The sequence below is a fragment of the Heterodontus francisci genome, chromosome 6 (genome assembly GCF_036365525.1).
Source record: "Heterodontus francisci isolate sHetFra1 chromosome 6, sHetFra1.hap1, whole genome shotgun sequence".
Taxonomy (NCBI): Eukaryota; Metazoa; Chordata; class Chondrichthyes; order Heterodontiformes; family Heterodontidae; genus Heterodontus; species Heterodontus francisci.
In genome coordinates this window covers 53,713,359-53,740,398 of record NC_090376.1, presented here as the reverse complement: position 1 = coordinate 53,740,398, position 27,040 = coordinate 53,713,359, and the positions used below count along the sequence as shown (strand labels likewise).

General features: G+C 43.7%; 1 protein-coding gene across 6 annotated transcripts in view; it reads left to right on the top strand.

Moving 5' to 3' along the window:
• parp4 (poly (ADP-ribose) polymerase family, member 4) overlaps positions 1-24,354 on the top strand; it is a 245,720-nt gene extending 221,366 nt beyond the window's left edge. For all 6 annotated transcript variants that reach the window (XM_068033698.1, XM_068033696.1, XM_068033697.1 and 3 more), the window contains 4 exons: positions 1,335-1,539; positions 8,350-8,452; positions 20,748-20,880; positions 23,831-24,354. In XM_068033698.1, coding sequence (XP_067889799.1) covers positions 1,335-1,539; positions 8,350-8,452; positions 20,748-20,880; positions 23,831-24,014 — 625 coding nt within the window. In that variant the 3' untranslated portion in view covers positions 24,015-24,354. The remainder of the gene's footprint in view (positions 1-1,334; positions 1,540-8,349; positions 8,453-20,747; positions 20,881-23,830) is intronic.
• Positions 24,355-27,040: the final 2,686 nt, after the last annotated feature.

Here is a 27,040-nt window from a genome sequence, read left to right as displayed (position 1 = left end):
ATAACATTAACAGAAAATTATTGGAATCTTTTCAAATCATATTAAATTGACTGATAGATCCTGATAAATATACACTATGACTGCCTTATTAGTAACAAATTGCACTCTCTGCAGTACATTTCTCATGTTAGCATACTTAATGTATGGTTCTACACAGCATTTTGGAAGGTATCTTCCAGAGCTGATCAATGTCAGGTAACTGTGGAGAAGATCATGCTAATATAAACCAGGCTTGGAAAGTTTTTTTTTATAAATATGTCCATTATTTGTCACATGGTGGTGACATGAATGGTCACCATATTTTCCCCAATGGATCTGTTTGTAAAGGTACTGTCTAGCTGAGCTACAGTGACCGGAAACATTACATTACATTCCATTCCTGCTCTGTGCTGAGTTAGCTGATCTCGAGATTGGGAATCTAGGTGCTACAGTTGGCCTTGGTGCACCAGACTAGGATAGTGAAAGGTCAGCCTAGATCCCAGCTCCTAATTGCTGACCAGGCCCCTGCTGGAAATTAAGGGTGGATGTTGGAATTTTACGTAGTTGTACTACTCCCCACAGTTGCTTAGCCTGCTGACACCAACTAGCTAATTCATGCATGAAGAATGGTCACTTGGGCAAGGTACTGAACAGCTTCTAGCATTCTTAGAATAGTATCCCCAGCACAAGTCAGCATCTTCATCAAGGGTAGAAAATTAGGAGTGGCGGAGGTGGGGTGGGGTGTGGTGTGGTGGTGGTGGCACGGGAATCCTCCCGAGTAGTTAATGTCTGTGCAAGAGACATTTATTTTGAGTTGGAGAAAGCAACTTCTTCCCTGTGACTGTTACTTTTCACTAGTGGCTGGAGAAGAACAACAATAGCAAAAATACTTTTTTTGGCTTATACAAAGATACTACAGCTGTCCAATCCACCACCAGCCAAAAATAAATGTTGAATCCACTTCTGACAGCAATGTATTTGATGCTGCTGAACAGTGTGTCCGAGCCCCCTATTTTTAGGATGTGTATTGCTTCAGATAGTACAACTGGACTTTGCTTATATTTACACAGCTTACTGCCAACTTCAGAGATGATGTCGGTAGAAAATTCTGCATGTGTTTAGTAATGCATCTACTAACATTTTGGCATTTGGGCTTGGAGATGAGTGCAAACAACCAAGATTTTTAAAAAGATGCTACATAAGTTACATGACTTTGCATTGCATCAGATTTCCCCTTTGAAATTGTACTGTTAATTGACTAATAATCATAATTTTTTAGTATTCATTTAATTATTAATGAAATCTATTATGGTAACTGAATAAAAACTGATTTACATTCTGAAAATTTGTTTCAGCTTTCAGAATCTGAAGAAAGACCCAGAAGCAATATTAAGTAATAACATAAAAAGAAGCCAAAAGGGAAAAAAACATTTCAAGGAACGAAAAGGGTGGCCAGAGAAATCTATATTTCTTCAGAGAAAAAAGGAAGATAGAGCGAAAGTACTAAGAAGCAAAAGTTGTGAAATACCTTGGACGATGCTCTTTAAGTGTCAAAATGAGGTCATTCTTTTAACATATTTCATGTCAAGTTTATTGAATGACATCCTTTCTTCATTGCTTCCCTCCTCAAGTGCCCCCTTTTTTCCCATTTTTCTATCCTCTCTCTCTTCCAGTCTTAGTATTTAGGGGTGGAATTTCCTGTGTATTTGTGCCCAAAAAAAGGTATTTGGGGCATAAAGCAAACACACTGTATAAAAGATCAAGGAAATTCAGATGCAACTGTGTTACGCACATAATTATGCTAAGCCCAAAGTTCCTTGCTCTTTTACAACTGTCTGTTGATCCCTGCGCCTGATTGCATCTCAGCTTATTAGAATGGATTCACCACCAGGCTAAAGAATTGTGCACACAAATTTCCTGCAACTATGCTGGTTCAGACTGGGTGTAAAATTAAGCACAGTAGTAACAGTAGTTTTTATAATAAAACAGAAAATGCTGGAAATACGCAGCAGGTCTGGCAGCATCTGTGGAGAGAAAAACAGAGTTCATGTTTCAGGTCAATGACCTTCCATCAGCAAAAGGTTGCTGGTATGGCAGTACTGATTAGGGAAGTGTTGGAAAGAGAGGATGTCCTTGAGGGAGCAAGGACAGAATCCATTTGGTTAAGAGTTTAGAAGCAGAAGAGTATGATCACGCTACTGGGGAGTATTCTACACGCCTCCAAATAGTGAGAGAGAGATAGAGGAGCAAATCTGCAGGAAAATCACAGAGATGTGCAATAACTATAGAATGGTGATAGTGGGGGGCTACAATTACTCACATATCAATTGGGATAATGTTAAAGTAAAGGGAAAGGAGGGGGAGGAATTTCTGAAATGTGTTCAGGAGAACTTCCTTGACCAGTATGTGCTCGGTCCAACTAGGAAGGAGGCATTGCTGGATCTGGTGCTGAGGAATGAGGTGGGCCAAGCCGACCAAGTGCCTATGGGAAACACTTGAGTAAGAGTGATCATATTATAAGGTTTAGATTAGCAATGGAGAAGAGCAAGGAACAATCTAAAGTAGAACTAAATTGGTAGAGGGCCAACTTCAGTGGGATGAGAGGGGATCTAGCCAGAGTAAAATGGACTGACAAAAACTGTAACAAAACAATAAGTGATCTTTAAGTAGATGATGTTTCAGGTACAGGCTAGGTATATTCCAACAAGGGCAAAAGCTAAGGGCTCCTTAGATGACAAGGGACATAGAGAATTTTGATGAAGCAGAAATGACACGTGTATGACGCGGGTGAATTCTTCAAGTGAGAACCAGGCTGAAAGCAATAAGTTGAGAAGGGAAATGAAGAGGAAAATCAGACTGGCAAAGAGAGAATATGACAATAGAATGGCAGTTAACATGAATGGAAATCCAAGAATCTTCTACCAGCATGTAAATAGAAAGTGGGTAGTAAGAGGCAGGGTAGGGCCTGTTAGGGACAAAGAGGGAGATATATGCTTAGAGGCACAGGGCAAGGTTAGAATACCTAATGAGTACTTTGTATCAGTGTTTTACTAAGGAAGAGGATACTGACAAAATATTGGTAGAAGTGGAGATGGTAGAGGTAATGGATGGGGTGAAAATTGATAGGCAGGATGTATTGGAAAGGCTGGCTGTGCTGAGAGTGGATAGGTTGCCTTGTCCAGGTGGCTTGCATCCCAGGTTGCTAAAGGAAGTGGGAGTGGCGAAAGCAGAACGGCCTGCAATCTTCCTTACATATGAGGGATAGTAGCAAATGTTACACTCTTATTCAAGGAAAGGTGTAAGGACATTGCTAGTAACTACGGGTCGGTCAGGTTTTAAAACAATAATCGGGAAAAAAATCAACAGGCACTTGGAGAGATTTGAGTTAATTAGGGAGAGTCAGCACTGATTTGTGAAAGGCAGATTGTGCTTGACTAATTTAATTTTTTGATGAAATAAGAGAGAAGGTTGATGAAGGGAAAGCAATGGGTGTTGTCAATTTGGTTTGAAGAAAACGTTTGACAAAAGGCTGGTTAGCAGAATTGAGGCTCGTGGAATAGGAGGCTCATTGTTAGCTTGGATTTATTTTTAAATGGTTTAAGGACATTAAACAGCGAGTTGCGGAAAATGGTTGTTTTTCAGACTGCAGGATGGTAGACTGTGATGTTTCCCCAAGGTTCAGTACTAGGACCACTACTTTTTTGATATATATATAAATGACATGGATATTGGAATACAGAGTAAAATTTCAAAATTTGCTGTGATACCAAAATAGGAGGTGTGGCAGACACTGAGGATGATACCAATTGACCTGCAGCAGCCCATAGATAGGCTAGCTGAATGGAATTTAATACAGAGAAGTGTGAGGTGATGCATTTTGGCAGAAGGGATAGAGAGAGACCATATAGACTAAATAGTACAGTTCTAAAGAGTGTACAGGGACAGAGGGACCTGGAGTTCATGTGCATAGATCTTTGAAGGTGGCAGGACATATTGAGAGAGTGGTTAGCAAAGCATACAGGATCTTGGGCTTCATAAATAGAGGTATTTAGTCCAAAAGAGGGAAGTTATGCTGAACCTTTATAAAGCTCTGGTTAGGTTACAACTAGAGTATTGTGTCCAGTTTTGGTCGTCATACTTTAGGAAGGATGTAAGGGTTCTTAGAGAGGTTGCAAAGGAGATTTATCTGAATGGTTCCAGGGATGAGGGATTTTAGCTACAAGGTTAGGATGGAGAAGCTGGTGTTGTTTTCCTTGGAGCAAAGAGATCGAGGAGAGATTTGATAGAGGTGTGCAAGATTATGACCGGTTTAGATAAGGTATTCAAAGAAAAGCTGTTCCATTAGCTGATGGTACATGGACTAGCGGACACAGATTTCAAGTTTTGGGCAACAGGTGCGGAGGATGTGAAAAAGAACTGTTTTATGCAGCAAGTGGTACTGACCTGAAACTCACTGCTGACAAGGGTTGTGAAAGCGGAGACAATGAATGTTTTCAAAAGGAAATTAGATGGGAACTTGAAGGAAATAAACTTGCAGGGCTATGGGGATAGAGCAGGGGAATGGGACTGATTGATTTGCTCAACAGCGAGCTGGTATGGACTTGATGGGACAAATGGCCTCCTTCTATGACTCTATGGACTGGATTTTACCCAGTCCTTGGAGACAGGCTGCGAGGTGGGGGCACACAAAATGATATGGGGTGGCATCAGGAGACGTGCCAACATTGTGCTGCCCTCATGTCATTTTTGTCTGCAGTAGGCACCGTGGTGGATGGGAAGTCCTCTGGGAGGCCAATTAAGCCACTTAAGGGCCACTTCCCACCTCCACTGGCAACATTGGAGGGGCCCATCACTGCATGGAGACTCCACCAGGTCAGACCTGTCGGCCTCCTAGCAGGTGTGGGGTGGTGGTATCCCGTCCTCTGGAGGTAATCCGTGGCCAGTGGATGCCCCCGTCCCTCCCCCCCCCCCCCCCCCCCATTTGGCAAGACCCACACCTGCACCTCCTTTCTGGGGCCTGCTTGACTGACCCCAGCAATTCCAACCTACTTACCCTGGTCCCAGGGTCTCCTCCATCTTCGGTGCTGCAGATCTCCTGCAGTAACAGCAGTGACTATTGCTGCCAGTGGCGCTGCTGGGATTGCTGAACTGCTGGCCCTCTAGCTGACAGCTCTTGCGGCAGGATTTTGCTCTTTAAAGGGATGGCATCCCTGGCGCCAGGCAGTTAATTGCCTGCCTGCCTGCCATTGAGTTCAGCCAGGGATCCAATGGAGGGCTGTGGCAGGGTCACCAGGACCCCTGTCACCAATTATAAAATTCAGACCTGTGAGTTTCAATAGGTAAGGTAAATGTGACGCCAAAAGCTGACTTCACCTAGTTGTAGCTGAAAAATGTTGCTTTGTCTCTGAATCAATGGAGTACCCAATTCACAAAAGTGTCCAGATTTATCAGTTTCAGTGAGAGGAAGCTACATTTCTGTATTAGTACCACTGCCTCAAATACCCCAGGAAATTACTCTTTGAAATGCTAATGCATGGGAGTTGACAAACTGGAAAAAGTACATAAAATGGCTCTAATGGCTGATGTATCAGGAAATATCCTTGGGACGAAGGTACTTCATTGTCACGTAGTATAAAATATTAATAACTATCTAATAGTGCTGGAACTGTGTAATTTCCCAGAATCACAGCAATTGTGTCACTGGCCCTTTATCACAAAATATGATTTCTGAGGACTTTCATACAAACTACTTATCTTCCATGTGATAAACTTATGATAAACTATATGCTGAATAGATAGTTTTGGTAGATTATAGACTGCCTAACCAATGAAGTTAACAGTACTGAATAATGCTAACTACAACAGTCACAAACTATATATTTGTAATTCAGTTCAACCCAACAGTCCTTCACATATTACTCATATTGTAACCAGTAAGTTTAGTGTAAATTAAATAATTCATCATTGTACACACAAGCTTCACAATATGTGAGGTTAATAGAACCTCTGAAGTAGTGAGAATTGTTTGTGGCTCTGTCGCTGACAGACAATCCATGCAAAATAAAACAAAGTTTCTGATATTCCTTTCGTGTGTTCCAAAAACAAGAATGTAGACATTTCTACTGGTGAGATTATTAGATAAAGGCTTTGACACATTATTTGAATGCAAATGCTAACATGTCCATTTTAAGTGAGCTGCCATCTCCACAAAGAAATATCATAGATATCATTTGCTGCCTAATTTTGACAATATTCATTTCTGGACAAATCTTAATAATCTAAATAATCCTAAAATTCCCTAGATAAAATGATACTTACTAAATAGGTTCTCCTACCCATTATCACAGCTACCCCTTCAACCTTGCCGTCTCATATAGTCTCACTGTTTCTCTCGTTTCAATCACAGACAAGGCCATTTCTGATTACTTTCTTGTATCCTTCATCACTCCCATCCCAATTTTGACTTCCTGCTGTGACCATTTCTTGGGGGAACGAAACCCTGCATGTTACAATGGCACTTTCAAACTCCTATCTATCTAGTCTTTGGCCTTCCATTCGCCATGATATTTCTGCAGCTGTTGATCTGCCATTTGCTCCCTCACAATCCTGTTTTTGATGTCTGTGGACCTAAATCAAACAAGTGTTCTCTTACTCCCTGGCTATTCACCCTGATACAGCCCCCATTTTTGCTCCCTTATGTTCAAGGGGCGCAGACATCAACAAAGATGGACCACAATTGATTTAGTCTTTTTTTATATTCATTCATGGGATTTGGGCGTCACTGGCTAGGCCAACATTTAATGCCTAACCCTGATTGCCCTTGAGAAGGTGGTGTTGAGCTGCCTTCTTGAACCGCTGCATTCCTTGGGGGTGCAGGTACGCCCACTGTGCTGTTGGAAAGGGAGTTCCAGGATTTTGACCCAGAAACAGTGATGTAGTTCCAAGTCAAGATGGTGTGTGGCTTGGAAGGGAACTTGCAGGTGGTGGTGTTCCCATGCATCTACTGCCCTTGTCCTTCTAGGTGGTAGAGGTTGCGGGTTTGGAAGGTGCTGTCGTAGGAGTTGCTGCAGTGCATCTTGTAGATGGTACACACTGCTGCCACTGTGCATCGGTGGTGGAGGGAGTGAATGTTGAAGGTGGTGGGTGGGGTGCCAAACAAGCGGGCTGCTTTGTCCTGGATGGTGTCAAGCTCCTTGAGTGTTGGAGTTGCACCCATCCAGGCAAGTGGAGAGTATTCCATCACACTCCTGACTTGTGCCTTGTAGATGGTGGACAGGCATTGGGGAGTAAGGAGGTGAGTAACTCGCCACAGGATTCCCAATCTCTGACCTGCTCTTGTAGCCACGGTGTTTATGTAGCAGGTTCAATTCAGTTTCTGGTCAATGGTAACCCTCAGGATGTTGGTATAGGGGGATTCAGCAATGGCAATGCCATTAAACATTAAGGGCCGATGGTTCGATTATTTCTTCTCTGAGATGCTCATTGCCTTGCATTTATGTGGCACGAACATTACTTGCCACTTATCAGCCCAAGCCTGGACGTTGTCCAGCCCTTGCTGCATCTGCACATGGACATTCATCACCAGACAAGGTTGGACCACGTCAGGTACCTTAGGGCCCATTCTCCTTCGCCAAAGCTGCTCGTTACTCCAGGATCGTCCTCAAATGCAAAGATGGCCTGGGTTTCTTTCCACTACCAACAGTCTTCTTCCAAACAAACACTGGGAAGGCCCAAAGCCATTGTCTTTGGCTCCTGTCACAAATTCCATTCCGTCACCACCGATTCCGTCTCCTTCCACAGCCACTCTCTGATGCTGAACCAGAATGTTCAGAATCTCAGTATGTTATGTGACCCTGAGCTGAGCTTACAACCCCATAGCCTCTCCTTCACAACGACCATCTACTTCCATCTCCATAACATCCCCTGTCTGTGCTCCTGCTTCGTCCCACCTCCAGACTGGCATCATCTGAGGAATAGGGGCAATGGTACCAGAACTGTGGGGCTGTCTTCCAGGAGGACAACGGGCAAGTGCCACTTCGTTAGAAGCGACAATGCTTTACATGAAGGCTTCCCATCTTTCACCTTCCATAAACATGAGCTCTTGCAAAACTCTGCCCATATCCTAACCCGCATGAAGTCCCATTTATTCATTACCCCTGTGGTCACTGACCTACATTGGCTGCCGCTCCACAAATGTCTCAAATTTAAAATCGCCATAAAATCTCCTCCTCTCCGTAACCTGTTCCAGCCCTACAACGCTCTAAGAACTCTGCATTCCTCCAACTCTTAACATCTTGCACATTCTCTCCTCAGCTATATAAATGTAATCTTCATTGTGGTTGATCATAATTTTTTTCTCTATTTTTGCAGAATGGCTACTGGAATTTTACATCTGACCTTGGAGTCTTGTTGGAAATTAACGTGGACTATCTAACTAATGTTTTTCTCATAGAAAAAGGCATTAAATCTCTAGGTAATGTATATTTTAGTTTCCAGTCGTGCATTCATCTGCAAGTGAACTACAGCAAGTAGCAGTGATTACTGCTAAAAATACTGAATTCAGAATGTGAAGCATTAAGCAGAGTCTCCAACTTTAAGATAACCTCCCGATAACCTTTGATTCCCTTGCCTAACAAGAATCTATCTACCTCCACCTTTAAAATATTCAATGACCCCGCCTCCACCACATTCTGAGGCAGAGTGTTCCAAAGACGCACAACCCTCAGAGAAAAAATGGAGATGAGGGAAAAATATGACTAGGTGGGTGGTTGGAGGTGGGAGATCATGTTATGAAATTATCAGGAGTACATCGTGCCAGAATTGTCAACCCTATACCACCCTTCATATCTGTTCATATGTTTCTACTGTCTGAGTTGTGGCCTTGCTTTCTTACTATGCCTTTCTTAAATGTTGCATACAAACATACGAATTAGGAGCAGAAGAAGGCCATTCGGTCCCTCAAGCGTGCTCCGCCATTCAATAAGATCATGGCTGATCTGTTTGTGTTTCAAATTCCACACTCCCATCTACTCCCGATAACCTTTGATTCCCTTGCCTAACAAGAATCTATCTACCTCCGCCTTTAAAATATTCAATGACCCCGCCTCCACCACATTCTGAGGCAGAGTTCCAAAGACGCACAACCCTCAGATAAAATGTCTCCTCATCTCTGTCCTAAAAGGACGACCCCTAATTTTAAAACAGTGCCCCCTAGTTTTGGACTCACCCAGAAGAGGAAACATCCTGTCCACATCCACCTTGTCAAGATCATTCAGGATTTTATATACTTGATTGAAGTCTCCCCTCACTCTTCCAAACTCCAGTGAAAACAAGCTCAGTCTGTCCAACCTTTCCTGATAAGACAACCCACTCATTCCAGATATCAATCTAGTAAACCTTCTCTGAACTGCCACCAATGCATTTACATCCTTCCTTAAATAAAGAGACCAAAACTGCACACAGTATTCGAGATGTGGGCTCACTAATGCCCTGTATGACAGAGGCATAACATCCTTACTTTTATTTTCAATTCCTCTTGTAATAAAGGATAGCATTCCGTTAGCCACCTTTGTTACTTGCTGTAGCTGCCTACTAACTTTTTGTGGCTCATGGACTAGAACATCTAGATCCCTCTGCACCCTGGAATTCTGCAGTCATTCTCTGTTTAAGTAATACTCTGCCTTTTCATTCTTTCTGCCAAAGTGAACAACTTCACATTTTCCCACATTATACTCCATCTGCCATATTTTTGCCTCTCACTCAACCTATCTATATCGATCTGCAACCTCCTTATGTTCTCTTCATAACATAATTTCCTACCTATCTTTGTGTTATCTGCAAATATAGCTACCATGCCATCGCTCCCCTCATCTAAGTCATTGAAATAAATTTTAAAAGTTGAGGCCCCAGCGCAGACCCCTGCGGGACTCCATTCGTCACATCCTGCCGCTCAGAAAAGGACCCATTTATGCATACTCTGTCTTCTGCCGGCCAGCCAATCTTCTATCCATGCTAATATGTTACCCCCTACACTGAGTTCCTACTTTGCGCAATAACCTTTTATGTGGCACTTTGTCTCATGCCTTCTGGAAATCCAAGTACAGTACGTCAGCGGGCTCCCCTTTATCCACAGCGCATGTTACTGCTTCAGAGAACTCCAGTAAATTGTTTAAACCCTCTCACAAAACTATGCTATTTCCGATTACCTTGAGTTTTGCTAAGCGCCCAGCCATAACCTCCTTAATGATCAATTCTATCACCTTCCCCACGACAGATGTCAAGCTAACTGGCCTAAAGCTACCTGTTTTCTGCTTCCCACCCTTCTTGAATAGAGGGGTTGTATTTGCTAATTTCCAGTCTGATGGAACTTTTCCAGAATCTGGCGAATTTTGAAAAATTGCAGCTGAATTTAAGGTGTTAATCCATATGTCCAAGGCTGCCTATTAGTGTCTTACTTTTGCATGAATATGAGGTGTATAGAGGATATTAAAAGTCCAGGTGTGGCATGCATCACACATTGCGGAATGGCTTTTTAAGCTTTCCTTGCCTTTCAAACCATCTTGTTATTATGAACACCATAAATTGAGTTTAATCTTTGAAAAAACTAATCCCGGGTAAATCTTTGCTTTGTGATGCATGCTGAATCTTGACACTTGGTGCTTTCCACAGGAAAATTGAAAAACTTTTTTTTAATTCTTTCATGGGATGTGTGTGTTGCTAGCAAAGCCAGCATTTGTTGCCCATCCTAATTGCCCTTGACAACTGATTGGCTTGCTAGGCCATTTCAGAGGGCAGTTAAGATTCAACTGCATTGCTGTATGTCTGGAGTCACATGTAGGCCAAACCAGGTAAGGACAGAAGATTTCCTTCCCTAAGGGTCATTAGTGAAGCAGATGTAGTTTTACGATAATCTGGTGGTTTCATGGCACCATTGCTGAGACTAGTTTTCAATTCCAGATTTTTATTTATTAAATGAATTTGTTAATTAATTGAATTTAAATTCCACCAGCTGCCGTGGTGGGATTTGAACTTGTGTCCCCAGGACATTAGCCTGGGCCTCTAGATTACTAGTTCATTCACCCTTAGAAACAACGGGTTGAATTTTGTGCGGACCTCAGGGACAGGAACTGAGGTCAGGCGGGGCGGGGGGTGGGCGGTGCATAAAATTTGGAACAGGAAACGTTGGACAGGAGGTCAAAAGTCATATCATCACATCCCAATTTTGTCCATGACAGCAAACGTGTAGGGAGGAGATCAGATATTGTCACGGCGGACAGGCAATTAAGGGACTTAAAAGGCCTATTGACAGCGATTGTATTAATAGTTTTAAATGTTATTAACGCCGCACGGGTTTCACAGGGCTTCAGAGCTTCACTTGGCTGAAGGAGGTGACATGGAGGCGGGAACTCACTGCTGGTTGCAATGGGAGGCCCACGGGAGAGGCCAATAAAGACTTAACTTTATGCAGCCCTATTGTTGCTTTCGTTCCTTTAAGGAACAGTCGCTCATTGATTGCGTAGCACTGCGTTGGCAAGGCTCCAGACTGGATGGAGCCCTTGCAGCATGATGCCATGCCTTGAGCCTCTTCACAGAGGCAGGGTTGATGCAAAGCGCCAGAGGCCATATGGAATAGGAAGGAGATCTTGTTTGTTGGAAGAAAATTCTTTACTGATTGTGGTTGTGACTGTGGGCCGCCTGCACAGAAGCAGTAGCATCCTCTGACATAAGCGATGATGGAGTCCCTGGCATCACAGGCAGAGGGGCAGAGGAAATGCTGGCCATACCGGGAGCACCCTGATAGGAGCCCCCAGCAGCGGTGGGCAGCCACTCCTCCTCCCTTGTAATGCACACTTGTGCCTCCCTGCTGACCTGAGAGGGTAGAGGAACTGGTGGTGACTCCAGGTTCCCTGTCTGCCTCTCATCTTGACACTGTTGCCTTGAGCTCATGGTCAAGACAAATATCCTGCAGACACTGAGGTGCTTTGCTGGATGTGGCTCCCCAGGAAAACCACCAATCTCTCAATGGAGGACACCAGTCGTGCACCAGTCAAAAAGAATGCAGCACTCCTCCATCGCCCCCACTGTGCAAACATAGCCTCTGGCTTCTCTTCTAGATGTTGCTTGACCTCTCGCTGCAGCATTTCCCGTGAAGCTGTCGACACCAGAGGCATGTTATGAGCCTGGGGCTCAGCCTGAGCCTGGCCTCCCACAGTCCTCCAACTGTCAGAGGTCTGGGCCATCACTCCCTCTGCCAGCTGCGTGGGCGCTTGTGGGCTGTGCTCACCAGGTTGTGTGCCCAAAACTAAATGCGAGCGTACACCCAACAATGTGAGAGTATCTGCGCTTGTGAAAAGTTCAGGGGTATGAGGTGGCACTGCACCCTCTGAGGCTCCGCCCTCCCCCTCAGAGGTGGCAGACATTCCCACAGTGTCGGAGGTTCCATGTGACCTGCATAAGAGAACAGAGATGTTGAATGATCAACAGCCTCCCCTCCCTACATAGTACACACTCCTATGTTGGAGATCTTTGGAGGCGTTGGATGCCTGATTAGCAGCATGGCTCCATCGCTGTAAATGCACCCTTCTGTTCCATGATGACCTTACTCACTGTCTTGGGAAGGTGCCCCTATCTCTCCATCCGCAATGCTTTTTCCATCCTGCAGTCCAGCCAGCTCCATGGCCTCCCCTCCATTGGGCTGAGGACATGGAGAATCGGCAGCCCGTGCCAGTCTTGGCCCACTCTCTGCGATTGTATGAAATCTTCTCGAGGACAAATGCATCCAGCCCCTTTCCAGGGACCTCGTGAGGGTCTCAAATAACAAACTGCCTCCTTTCAAGGTAATTTTGCCATGCCTCAGACAGTTTGTCTGCATCCCTGACCCTTTGCCCACATCTACACCCCTATTCTACCCAGTGCACCCTCCTCCTCTGATAGACGCCCGGATGAGGTAATTGAGCCACTTGCAGCATTGAATCCAGGTCTTTGGTGTGACCCCGCAATCTGCAACCAGGCTTGCTTGGTCAGGCTCCCAGGTGTCCTCCTCCCAGCCTTAAGGAAGAGAATCTCCTGCCTTTTCCTGGCAGTTTGTAAGAGCCATACGGGGTCAGCTGTCCACCATTACTCTGCAGCCTTTCAGCACTCTGCAAATCCTATCACTGCAGACAACAACATTGAATTCAGGTCCGGCAGCCGTTTAAAAATGTTGCCAGCACTTGCTGTCTCTGCCTTCCCCCAATACACCCCTCCACCGCCACCAACCAAGTAATTGGTCGACCTCCACACCTCATTGCCTTTAATTGGCCGGCCGCTGTTGGATGACATACAGCGAACCACTCCTGGCCCTGACGTAAGCCACACTAGCTTCCAGTCCCGACTACAGGACCAGCAGCTTCAACACAAATTCCGGCGCAATGCATCTGTTTGATGAACCTGTTTGCTGTGAGTGTGAATTGAAGGCTGGTAGGCGTGGCCGAGATTGCGACCATTTGCCAGGAAGGAGTGTGCCACATTAACGTTCCATGTAGCTATAATCTTGGCAGTGAGTAATTGAGCTACCGTAGACCATATTAACAGGATGTAACTCCTTTCAGTTTATGATGGACATAATGATCCAGGTGACCACACCTACCGATAACAACCAGCATTTAGGAAAAACCCGACACATGGAACAATGTGCCTGTCAACTTTTATGACAACAGATTTACTGATTTAGCATACATCTCCGCAGGCTAGAAATGATTCGGTTGCATATAAGGGCACTGGAAAGGATACAAAAAAGATTTACAAGGGTGATACCAAAACCAAGGGTTTGTCGAGAAAGAATGAATAGTTTGAGTTGAGTCTTCCTCTTGGGGCAAAAGGCACCTATTCAAAAGAGACAGGTTGCACTTCAACAGGACTGGGACCAATGTTCTTGCAGGGAGATTTACTAGTGTGGCTGGTGACGGATTAAACTCAATTTGCAGGGGGATGAGCACCAGCATATAAAAAGTAGAAAAGGGGAACAGAGTGCATAATGTGAGAGTGTTAGTATTAGATCCCCATATCCCTTGATCCCTTTGGCATTAAGAAATATATCTATCTCCTTCTTGAATATATTTAATGACTTGGCCTCCACTGCCTTCCATGTTAGAGAATTCCACAGGTTCACCACCCTCCAAGTGAAGAAATTTCTCCTCATCTCGGTTCTAAATAGCATACCCCAAATCCTGAGACTGTGACCCCTGGTCTTGGATGCCCCAGCCATCGGGATCCTCCCTGCATCTAGCCTGTCTAGTCCTGTTAGAATTTCATAGGTTTCTAGGAGATCCCCTCTCATTCTTCTAAACTCTAGTGAATATAGGCCTAGTCGACCCAATCTCTCCTCATACATCAATCCTGTCATCCGGGAATCAGCCGGGTAAATCATCTTTGCACTCTCCATGGCAAGAACATCCTCAGGTAAGGAGACCAAAACTGCACACAATACTCCAGATGTAGTCTCACGCAGGCCCTGTTTAACTGCAACAAGACATCCTTGCTCCTGTACTCAAATCCTCTTGTAATGTAGGCCAACATACCATTCGCCTTCCTAACTGCTTGCTGCACCTGAATGCTTGCTTTCAGCGACTGATGTACAAGGACACCCAGGTCTCGTTGGACCTCCCCCTTTCCCAATCTATCACCATTCAGATAATATTCCTTTCTGTTTTTACAACCAAAGTGGATGACCTCACATTTATCCATGTTATACTGCATCTGCCATGCATTTGCCCACTCACCCAACTTGTTCAAGAAGGGGAGTAGAGACAGCCCTGGTAATTATAGACCTGTGAACCTTACTTCGGTTGTGGGTAAAATGTTGGAAAAGGTTATAAGAGACAGGATTTATAATCATCTTGAAAAGAATAAGTTCATTAGCGATAGTCAGCACGGTTTTGTGACGGGTAGGTCGTGCCTCACAAACTTTATTGAGTTTTTCGAGAAGGTGACCAAACAGGTGGATGAGGGTAAAGCAGTGGATGTGGTGTATATGGATTTCAGTAAGGCGTTTGATAAGGTTCCCCACGGTAGGCTATTGCAGAAAATACGGAAGTATGGGGTTGAAGGTGATTTAGAGCTTTGGATCAGAAATTGGCTAGCTGAAAGAAGACAGAGGGTGGTGGTTGATGGCAAATGTTCATCCTGGAGTTTAGTTACTAGTGGTGTACCGCAAGGATCTGTTTTGGGGCCACTGCTGTTTGTCATTTTTATAAATGACCTGGAAGAAGGTGTAGAAGGGTGGGTTAGTAAATTTGCGGATGACACTAAGGTCGGTGGAGTTGTGGATAGTGCCGAAGGATGTTGTAGGGTACAGAGGGACATAGATAGGCTGCAGAGCTGGGCTGAGAGATGGCAAATGGAGTTTAATGCGGAAAAGTGCGAGGTGATTCACTTTGGAAGGAGTAACAGGAATGCACAGTACTGGGCTAATGGGAAGATTCTTGGTAGTGTAGATGAACAGAGAGATCTTGGTGTCCAGGTACATAAATCCCTGAAGGTTGCTACCCAGGTTAATAGGGTTGTTAAGAAGGCATATGGTGTGTTAGCTTTTATTAGTAGGGGGATCGAGATTCGGAGTCACGAGGTCATGCTGCAGCTGTACAAAACTCTGGTGAGACCGGACCTGGAGTATTGCGTGCAGTTCTGGTCACCGCATTATAGGAAGGATGTGGAAGCTTTGGAAAGGGTGCAGAGGAGATTTACTAGGATGTTGCCTGGTATGGAGGGAAGGTCTTACGAGGAAAGGCTGAGGGACTTGAGGTTGTTTTCGTTGGAGAGAAGGAGGAGGAGAGGTGACTTAATAGAGACATATAAGATAATCAGAGGGTTAGATAGGGTGGATAGTGAGAGTCTTTTTCCTCAGATGGTGATGGCAAACACGAGGGGACATAGCTTTAAGTTGAGGGGTGATAGATATAGGACAGATGTCAGAGGTAGTTTCTTTACTCAGAGAGTAGTAGGGGCGTGGAACGCCCTGCCTGCAGCAGTAGTAGACTCGCCAACTTTAAGGGCATTTAAGTGGTCATTGGATAGACATATGGATGAAAATGGAATAGTGTAGGTCAGATGGTTTCACAGGTCGGCGCAACATCGAGGGCCGAAGGGCCTGTACTGCGCTGTAATGTTCTAATTCTAATTGTCCAAATCACATTGGAGCCTCTTTGCATCCTCCTCACAGCTCACATTCCACTATTTCCAGGGCCACTTTCTTTAGTACTCTGGGATGTAGATTATCAGGCCCTGGGGATTTGTCAGCCTTTAACCCCATTAATTTCCCTAGCACTATTTTTTTTTGTTAATACTGATTTTCTTCAGTTCCTGCCTCTCATTAGACCCTTGGTTCCCTAACATTTCTGGGAGGTTATTTGTGTCCTCCTTAGAGAAGACAGAACCAAATTATGTGTTTAATTGTTTTGCCATTCTTTGTTCCCCATTATAATTTCCCCCGTTTCTGACTGTAAGGGACCTACATTTGTCTTCACTAATCTTTTTCTCTTCACATATTTATAGAAACTTTTACAGTCAGTTTTTATGTACTGCACAAGTTTACTCTCATACTCTATTTTCCCCAGCTGAATCAACCTCTTTGTCCTCCTTTGCTGAATTCTAAACTGCTCCCAATCCTCAGACTTGCTGCTTTTTCTGGTAATTTTATCTGCCTCCTCTTTGGATCTAATACTATCCCTAATTTCTTCTGTAAGCCATGGTTGAGCCCCTTTCCGGTTTTATTTTTTCACCAGACAGGAATGAATAATTGTTGTAACTCATGCACATATTCTTTAAATATTATCCATTGCCTATGCACCGTCAACCCTTTTAGTAAAGTTCCCCAATCTACCATAGCCAACTTCCACCTCATACCTTTGTAGTTTCCTTTATTTAGATTCAGGACCTAGTTTCGGATTGAACTACTTCGCTCTCCATCTTAATAAAGGATTCTATCATGTTATGGTCGCTCCTCTCCAAGGGGCCCCGCACAACAAGATTGTTAATTAATCTTTTCTCATTGTGCAATACTCAGTCTAGGATAGCCTGTTCTCTAGTTGGTTCCTCAACGTATTGGTCTAAAAAACCGTCACATACACGCTCCAGGAAATCCTCCTCCACTGTATTATTGCTAATTTGGTTTGACTAATCTATATGTAGATTAAACTCGCCCATGATTACAATTGTACCCTTATTGCATACGTCTCTAATTTCCTGTTTAATACCAGCCCTTACATCTTCATTGCTGTTTGGGGGCCTATAGACAATCCCCCACCAATGTTTTCTGCACCTTGGTGTTTCTTAGCTCCACCCATACAGATTTCACATCATGATTTTCCAAGCCAATATCCTTCCTCACTATTGCACTGATTTCCTCTTTTACTAACAATGCTACCCCACCTCATTTCTCTTTTTGCCTGTCCTTCCTAAATATTGAATACCCCTGGATGTTCAGTTCCCATCCTTGGTCACCCTGTAGTCATGTCTCTGTACTCGCAACTATATCATAACCGTTTATATCTATTTGGGCTGTTAATTCATCTACCTTATTGCGAATGCTCCACGCATTAAGACACAATGCCTTTAGACTTGTCTTTTTAACATTGTTAGTCAGCTTTATTTTGCACTATGGCCCCATTTGTTTTTCACCCTTGTTTTCTCTTCCTTCCACTTTTGCTTCTTACCTTTCTGTCTTTCATTTCTATCCTTGTTTGCCCCTCCTCTGTCTCCCTACTCAGATTCCAATCCCCCTGCCATTCTATTTTAAACCCTCCCCGACAGCACTAGCAAACACCCCCATCCCGCACCGAGGAAATTGGTCCTGGTCATGCCAGGTGCAACCCATCCAGCTTGTACTGGTCCCACTTTCCCCAGAACCGGTCCCAATGTCCCAGGAATCTAAATCCCTCCCCCCTACACCATTTCTCCAGCCACATATTCATCTGATATATCCTGCTATTTCTGCTCTCGCTAGCACGTGGCACTGGTAGTAGTCCTGAGATTACTACCTTTGACAGGCTTAGATAAGTTACACAAGGAAAAACTGTTCCCATTAACTAATGGTACAAGGACTAGGGCATACAGATTTAAGGTTTTGGGCAAAAAATGCAGAAGGAATATGAGGAAGAACTTTTTAACGCAGTGGGCAGTAATGACCTGGATCTCGCTGCCCACAAGGGTGGTGGAAGCAGAGACAATCAATGGCTTTAGAAGGAAATTGGATGGCCACTTGAAAGAAATAAACTTTCAGGGCTGCAGGGATTGAGCGGGGGAGTGGGACTGGCTCGATAGCTTCATGGAGAGCCTGCCTGGACTCGATGGGCCAAGTGGGCTCCTTCTGTGCTGTACATGACTCTATGTCTCTATGACCCTAAGGCTGTGTGATGACCTAATGGTGGTCTTTAAAATTATGAAAGGTTTTAGTCGAGTAGACATAGCGTCTTTCCACTTGTGAGGAAAAGAAAAATTAGAGTCATAGATAGATACAGCACTGAAACAGACCCTTCGGCCCACCGAGTCTATGCCGACCAACAGCCACCCATTTATACTAATCCTACATTAATCCCATATTCCCTACCACATCCCCACCATTCTCCTACCACCTACCTACACTAGGGGCAATTTACAATGGCCAATTTACCTATCAACCTGCAAGTCTTTGGCTGTGGGAGGAAACTGGAGCACCCGGCGGAAACCCACACGGTCACAGGGAGAACTTGCAAACTCCGCACAGGCAGTACCCCCAGAACCGAACCCACTGTGCCACCCCATAATAGAGACCATTAATACAAGATCGGCACCAAGAAATCTAGTAGGGAATTCAGAAGAAACTTCATCCAGAGAATGGTGAAAATGTGGGACTTGCTACCACAGGCAGTAGTTAAGGCGAATAGTATAGATGCATTTAAGGGGTAGCTGGATAAGAGCATGAGGGAGAAGGAAATGGAGGGTTATGCTGATAGATCTACATGAGGAAAGATGGTAGGGGGCTTGAGGGGAGCATAAATACTGGCATGGACTAGTTGGGCTGAATAGCTTGTTTCTGTGTTGTGTGTTGTGTGTTCTATATAATCCGATATAAATGCAATTGTTAAGATTAACATTTGTGGTGGAAATCTATCTTCTGGCTGGATGATCAAGGTTCCCTTTCTAGATTTCTGATATTTTAGCTTATTCGTTTGACATTTTCCACTTTAAGCTCCTTTTTATCCTGATCCACTTTACTTGGAAGGATAGTATATTGTCCATTCATTAGCTCCAATTTTTAAAATTTGATTTTATTCCCAGTGAATCTAAAGGCCCTTCAATATATTCAAAATAATTCAGAGTCTTCATTGCAAAAATTGAAAAATTCACTGTTCTAAAATAAACTTCTAATTACTAATGAGACAACTGTTGGTTTCCCATAATACAGGAATACAGGTTATGTATCTTGAGAAATATCTTCTGTGTTTCGCATGGGGAATGGCAGCCACTTAGTATCACATTTGTGATGCAGCCCATGGTGACACCATAGTATAGCATTTTTTAATTAGCTTGTTCAGAAATTGAACCAATAGCAAAGTAGGACTTGTCCTGCGAACCGGGAGGATGGGTAAGGACATCAAAAGAGATGGGAAGATAATAAAAATAATAAATTCATAAAGGGCGAGGCAATGACAAGAGTGCCAGGAAATGGGTTTCATTTTCCCAACTCACTAAATTCCCAATCTAAACTACCTTCATCCCTTGCATCTTGTTAGGGAAGGGTAAGGAAATTGGAATCTTGACAAGGTTACTTTTACACATATACCTCTTAGCCCGACCTCTCAAACAGAGTGACTGCTGGGCCCAGAAGGGACTTGTAAAGGTAAAATACAAGGAGACAAAAAAATCTTAGGAATTCAAAATAAAGAAAGACATTTGAAATAAAATTAGCCTGTTCAAATGTTATTGATCTAGAGCAGTTGTATACTTCATGATACCACAACTATATTTGGAACACGCTTTAAAGAAATGCTTGGTGAAAGGCGTTAATTGAATTTAATTAATTACTTATATAAAATAAAAACAAGAAATTCTGGAAATGCTGAGCAGGTCTGGCAGCATCTGTGGAGAGAGAAGCAGAGCTAACGTTTCAGGTCAGTGACCCTTCAGAACTGGCAGAGGCTAGAAATGTAATAGGGTTTTAAACAAGTAAAGCGGGGGTGGGGCAAGAGATAACAAAAGCGAAGGTGTTGATAAGACAAGGTCACAGAGAATAACTGACCAGAAGGTCATGGAGCAAAGACAAACGGTATGTTAATGGTCTGGTGAAAGACAAAGCATTAGTGCAGAGAGGGTGTTAATTGACAGAAAACTGAACAGCCTGGCCCCAAGCACAAACATGCAAAAAGCAGTGGGTAGGCACAGTGGAAACAAACTAAAACAAAATAAACACATAAATGGTAGAGGATGATCCTTTGGATCTGGAGGCTGTTAGGATGGAAAGTGAGGACAAGGGTTAATTAATTACTTGCTGACTGTTCTTTTTATTTTAGGGTTTGAAGCATTTATTTCAGTACTTAGTATTATTAAAAACTGCTTTCTTAAAATATCAGTGTCAAATGATGTACATTGGCTAATATTTCAGAGGAAATTATATCTTGCTTACAAATTGCTGCAATTTCTGTGCATATTGATTTGTTTGCCAGAACTTGCATTAAAATCAGACACTTGAATGAGAACTTTGAAGGCTAGGTTATGAAGTAGGCATTGACTAGAAAATATTTACCCTTTGAAAGGTCACCGAGCAGCTGAAGAGATTGTATCGCTGATTGCTACACTCATGATCCTACAGTTGATTCGCTTCACTGAACAGTTGAAAGGGATTGAGTTCAAATCCCTCCTTTGTCTGGAGCTGACATTGGATTCAAGGTTTGTATAAGGTCTAAATTGATTGTTATTGGAGCAGTGATGGTATTGTGAATAATTTTTGTGTTTTTCAAACATATTGGGTAGTAGAATTAGTTATAATTTGAACTACATATTTTGAGAAGGTCTGTAAAGCAACACTCATTTGTGGCATTGCTCATGGTTAGTACAAAATCTGGTTCGCAGTTTTCAGAACTTATTAACAAGTGATTCACCTATTGCTATCAAACAGCACATTTACTGAAGCAATATGTAACATTCCAGGCTCAAAGTAAAAAATGTTGGACACCTTATTGATACTGAAAGATACATTCACATACACATGTGAAAGGTAAATTTCATTTTCTAAAAATTGCACTTTGTGATTCTAACTCAAGGTGCAAATAGCTTTGTTTTTCCCTCTTGGAAAGAAAAGAAATTCCATTTATGCAGTACCTTTCACAACCCAGGCCACTCAAGCACTTCACAGCCAATTAAGTACTTTTGAAGTGTATCCCGCTGTTGTCATATGAAGGAAATTCAGCAGCTGATTTGTTCACAAGATCTCACTAACAGTGATGAGCTAAATGACTGGAGAGTCATTTTTAAGTGCATTTTTAAGTTCAAAGTGATTACTGACAATGCAGCCGGCAGTTTACGTCATCCGACTGCGCCAATCTGCGCACATACGCAGATTGGTTCCTACCCTCTGCGCATGCTGCATGCGCTGTGTTCCGCACTGCCAGGACTGGTTGGCGCATGTGCAGATGACGACATCGCAACGTGGACAGTTGGTGGGGGGATCCGGGCCGCAAAGAGCAGGGGGGGAGCGAAGAGGGGGTCTGGGGAGCAGGTGCGGGGAGAGCGCAGCCGAAGACATTGCTAGTGGCGGGTGCGCTCTCCTCCTTTCTCCCCCCCCGCCGCCCCCCCCCCCCCCCCCAACCGCACCCCCACCACCCGCCTGCTCCCTCACAGGCCCTGGCCCACTCCCTCACAGCCCCCCACCCCCAATCATTCGCTCTCTCCCTCCCCTCCCCGCTTGCTCCCTCCCCTCCAGCCATTGTGTGCTGCCATGTGTTTAGGTTGGCATCGTGTGATTATTTGAGCAGCGCCATCTTAAATCCTGGCAACTGCCTGACGTCGCAGATTGTGACGTTTTAGTGGCACAGGCTGCATTTGTGATTGCAGTGCCAACTAGTGGTGGCATTGTCAGCAAACGCAGCCTTTTAACTTTAGGGCTACATGTTTGCCAGAACATCAGCAGAACTTCCCTGCTATCCTTCAAACAGTGCCCACCGAAGTGGATTAACAGGACCTCCGAATAGCATCTCTTTTGAAAGATTTCTCCACGAACTGCATAGCACTGCTCAATAGTGCACTGAAATGCCAACCTAGATTATGTGCTCAAGTCTCTGGCTTATACCTGCAATTTTCAACTCTGAGGCAAGAGTGCTACTACTAAGCCAAGGTTGGCACCTTAAAACATTCTTATTTCTAGATTATGCACCGCAAGTGCCGTAATCTGCAGGGCTATGCACCAAATGCTGGAAGGTGGGATTAGAATCGGTGGATCATTTTTTGGCTGGCACAGACACCATGGGCCAAGTGGCATTTTTCTGTACCTTAAACGTTCTATAATTCTACAATATTACATTGTAAAATAGTTTTTGCTGTACTTGTAATCGGGAGTTTACACACAGTTTTTCTTCGTTCTTTCCACCTTCCTCCTCAAAATTTTCCTCCTTTTTCCTCAGTTACTTAAATGATCATAAAATAATTTTTTTTCCCTTACTTCACCAACGTGGATTTGTAATTGTTGCCGAACCAGTCTGTGATGCAGCACTACATACAGGAAGCTTTTTTCCTATTGAGTCTGTAATAACTAGCAGTAGAACAAGTTGTAATTTTGTATGGCCAACCCTAGCTGGTTGACCAACTCCAGTCACAAAATGTCTGAATTTGATGTCTAACTGCTTCATAGCCACCCCTTCTGCCAGGAGCACAATCACACCTTTGGCTCAGCTTTTTTTTAAATAAAAAAAGCTTATAATATATCGAACACTTCTGTGCAAAAAATTAATATTTTCTCTCCCGCTTGTGCCCATTACCTATATATAAATTCTCTGTGGATTTATCACAGCATACTATAGGTATTGTAATTCTACAGGAACAAAGAGGAAATTGCAACTCCTATAAGTGCATCTCTCATTCACACAGAATCTTCAGAAGGTTCAATCTCCATGATAATGAGAAAGAACATTTAGCAGATTCTCCATGTTAATATCTACATCCATTTAAGAGGAATATTACAAATTGTATGGCTGTAGAGTCATTATGGCAGAGAGGCGGCCATTTGGCCCATCAAGTCCATGCTGGTTCTCTGTGGAGCAATCCAGTCAGTCGCATTCCCCTGCTCTTTCACCATAGCCCTGTAAATTTATTTCCTGCAAGTTCCCATCAAGTTTCCTTTTCAACTCATTCATTGCCTCTGCTTCCACCACCCTCGTGGGCAGTGAGTTTCAAGTCATTACCACTTACTGCATAAAAAAACAGTTCTTGCCCACATTCCCCCTTCATCTCTTACCCAAAAACTTAAATCTGTGTCCCCTAGTCCTTGTACCATCAGCTAATAGCTTTTCTTTGTCTACATTATCTAAACATCTATCAAATCTACTCTCAATCTCCTTTGCTCCAAGGAGAACAACCCCAGCTTCTCCAGCCTAACCTGTTGCTAAAAATCCCTCATCCCTAGAGTCATGCTCATAAATTTCCTCTGCACCCTCTCAAGGACCCTCACATTCCTCCTAAAGTGTGGTAGCCAGAACTGGACACAATACCCTAGTTGTGTCCTAACCGGAGCTTTATACAGGTATTGTAATTGATAATTTAAAAAAATTTACAACCAGGTGAATTGGTTGCATTGTTTTTACTGAATATATATACATTATTTTAAAACTTTCATTGGTTTCTGCAGGACAACTTGTTGGGCACTGGAACATGTAAAAAAAGCCATAGCCTGGGCTAGAAATACAGACAGACAGTATCCAGCAATCTGTAGTCGCCTGGAGCTAGGAAGAGACTGGGAATCAGCTACTCGTCAACTGTTGCAAATTGACCCTCTTAAAAAAGGCTCACCACTTCAGCAGTTGTTTAACTGAGAAGGGTAAAAGTACAGGATCGTGAATTAAATAATAGTCGTTTAATACTGTAAACAGGAACTGTTCACTGTACTCTGGACATTGTAGCTTTCAGCAGCTGAAATACAATTTAACAGGTCATTCAGTGAATTCAACAGCATCGAAATATGAAAAAATATCTTAATTGGGATAATAACAAAGATGGATAAGCATACTTTCAAACTTTATAATGGTAGGAAATCATACAAATAAAGTTAATTGTCTGGAATATTAACATTTCCTGTTCTCTTTTGCTTTTGCATTGAGTTAATCTAAAATGCAACTTTGATTTTTAATGTAAAAAATTGTGACATTTTATTGTCTAACATTAAAAGAATTTTCCTTTTTCGTGGATTATATGCTTGCTTTGTTTGAACTGAATTTATATTTAGCCGGAATAATAGACAAAAAGTCTCATCTCACTACCAGTCGTAAAGTTCTTATGGATAATATATAGAGATTGTTTGAAGGCAAATACAGCCTGACTAACTTGATTGAGTTTCATGAAATAACAGCGGGGATTGATGAAGGTAGTGCAGTTGATGTGTACATGGACTTTCAAAAGGTGTTTGATAAAGTCCCATATAATGGACAAATTGCAAGCTGAGTCAGAAAGCAGAGAACGGTAGTGAACTATTGTTTTTCAGACTGAGGGAAGTATATAGTGAGGTCCCCCATGGTTTGGAATTGGGTCTACTGCTTTGATATTGTTAATGACCTGGACTTGGGTATAGGGAATTTAATCTCAAAATTTGTAAATGACACAAAGCTTAGAAATGTAATAAATAGTAAAGAGGACAGTAGCAGACTTCAGGAAGACATAGTTAGACTTGTGAAATTAAATGCAGAGAAGTGTGAACTTAGTATTTTGCCAGGAAAATAGAGGTGAATATAAACTAAATGATTATAATAGGGGATTTCAACTTCCCCAATATCAACTGGGATAGTCTTAGCCTTCTTCTTTGGCCTCCTTGTCTCGAGAGAGAATGGGTAAGCGCCTAGAGGTGGTCAGTGGTTTGTGAAGCAACACCTGGAGTGGCTATAAAGACCAATTCTAGAGTGACAGACTCTACCACAGGCGCTGCAGATAAAATTGGTTGTCGAGGCTGTTACACAGTTGGCTCTCTCCTTGCGCTTCTGTCTTTTTTCCTGAACAACTGCTAAGATTCTTCGACTCGCTACTCTTTAGCCCCACCTTAATGACTGTCCACCAGCTCTGGCGATCACTGACAACTGACTCCCACGACTTGTGGTCAATGTCACAGGACTTCATGTTGTGTTTGCAGATGTCTTTAAAGCGGAGGCATGGACGGCCGGTGGGTCTGATACCGGTGAGGAGCTCACTGTACAATGCATCCTTGGGGATCCTGCCATCTTTCGTGCGGCTCACATGGCCAAGCCATCTCAAACGCCGCTGGCTCAGTGGGGTGTATGTGCTGGGGATGTTGGCTGCCTCGAGGACTTCTGCGTTGGAGGTACGGTCCTGCCACCTGATGCCAAGGATTCTCCGGAGGCAGAGAAGATGGAATGAGTTGAGACATCACTCTTGGCTGACGTATGTTGTCTAGGCCTCACTGCCGTAGAGCAAGGTACTGAGGACACAGGCTTGATACATTCCGGCTTTTGTGTTCCGTGTCAGTGCGCCATTTTCTCACACCCTCTTAGCCAGTCTGGACATAGCAGCGGACGCCTTTCCCATGCGCTTGTTGATTTCTGCATCGAGAGACAGGTTACTGGTGATAGTTGAGCCTAGGTAGGTGAACTCTTGAACCACTTCCAGAGCATAGCCGCCGATATTGTTGGATGGAGCATTTCTGACGTCCTGTCCCAAGATGTTCTTAGTGCAAAAGGCTTAAAAGGGGCGGAATTCTTAGAGTGCATCCAGGAGAGCTTTTTGAGTCAGCATGTAGAAAGTCCTACAAGAGAAGGGGCAGTACTGGACCTAATCCTAGTGAATGAAGCGGGACAAGTGGTAGAAGTGTCAGTGGGGGAGCATTTCGGGGATACCGACTATAACTCTGTAAGATTTAAGGTAGTTATGGAAAAGGACAAAGATGGACCAAAAATAAAGGTACTGATTTGGGGGAAGGCTGATTTCAATATGATAAAACAGGATCTGGCCAAAGTGGACTGTGAGCAGCTACTTGTAGGAAAGTCTACATCAGACCAGTGGGAGTCATTCAAAAAGGAATTAGTGAGAGTTCAGGGCCAACATGTTCTCGTAAAGGTGAAGGGTAGGACCAATAAGTCCAGGGAATCTTGGATGTCAAGGGATATAGAGGATTAGATAAGGATAAAAAAGGAAGCTTGTGGCAGATTCAGAGGGCTGAGAACAGCAGAGGCCCTAGAGGAGTATAGGGTCTGCGGCAGGTGGTGGGGGAACCAACACGAGGGAAAAACATACTTGACCTCATCCTCACCAATCTGCCTGCCACAGATGCTTCTGTCCATGACTGTACTGGTAGGAGTGACCACCGCACAGTCCTTGTGGAGACGAAGTCCCGCCTTCACACTGAGGATACCGTCCATCGTGTTGTGTGGCACTATCACCTTGCTAAATGGGATAGATTTCGAACAGATCTAGCAATGCAAAACTGGGCATCCATGAGGCGCTGTAGGCCATCAGCAGCAGTGGAATTGTACTCAACCACAATCAGTAACCTCATGGCCTGGCATATCCCCCACTCTAGCATTACCATCAAGCCAGGAGACCAACCCTGGTTCAATGAAGAGTGCAGGAGGGCATGCCAGGAGCAGCACCAGGTATACCTCAAAATGAGGTGTCAACCTGGTGAAGCTACAACACAGGGCTATCTGCATGCCAAACCTCGTAAGCAGCATGCAAAAAACAGAGCTAAGCGATCCCATAACCAACGGATCAGATCTTAGCTCTGCAATCCTGCCACATCCAGCCGTCAATGCAGGTGGACAATTAAACAACTAACTGGAGGAGGTGGCTCCACAAATATCCCCATCCTCAATGATGGGGGAGCCCAGCACATCAGTGC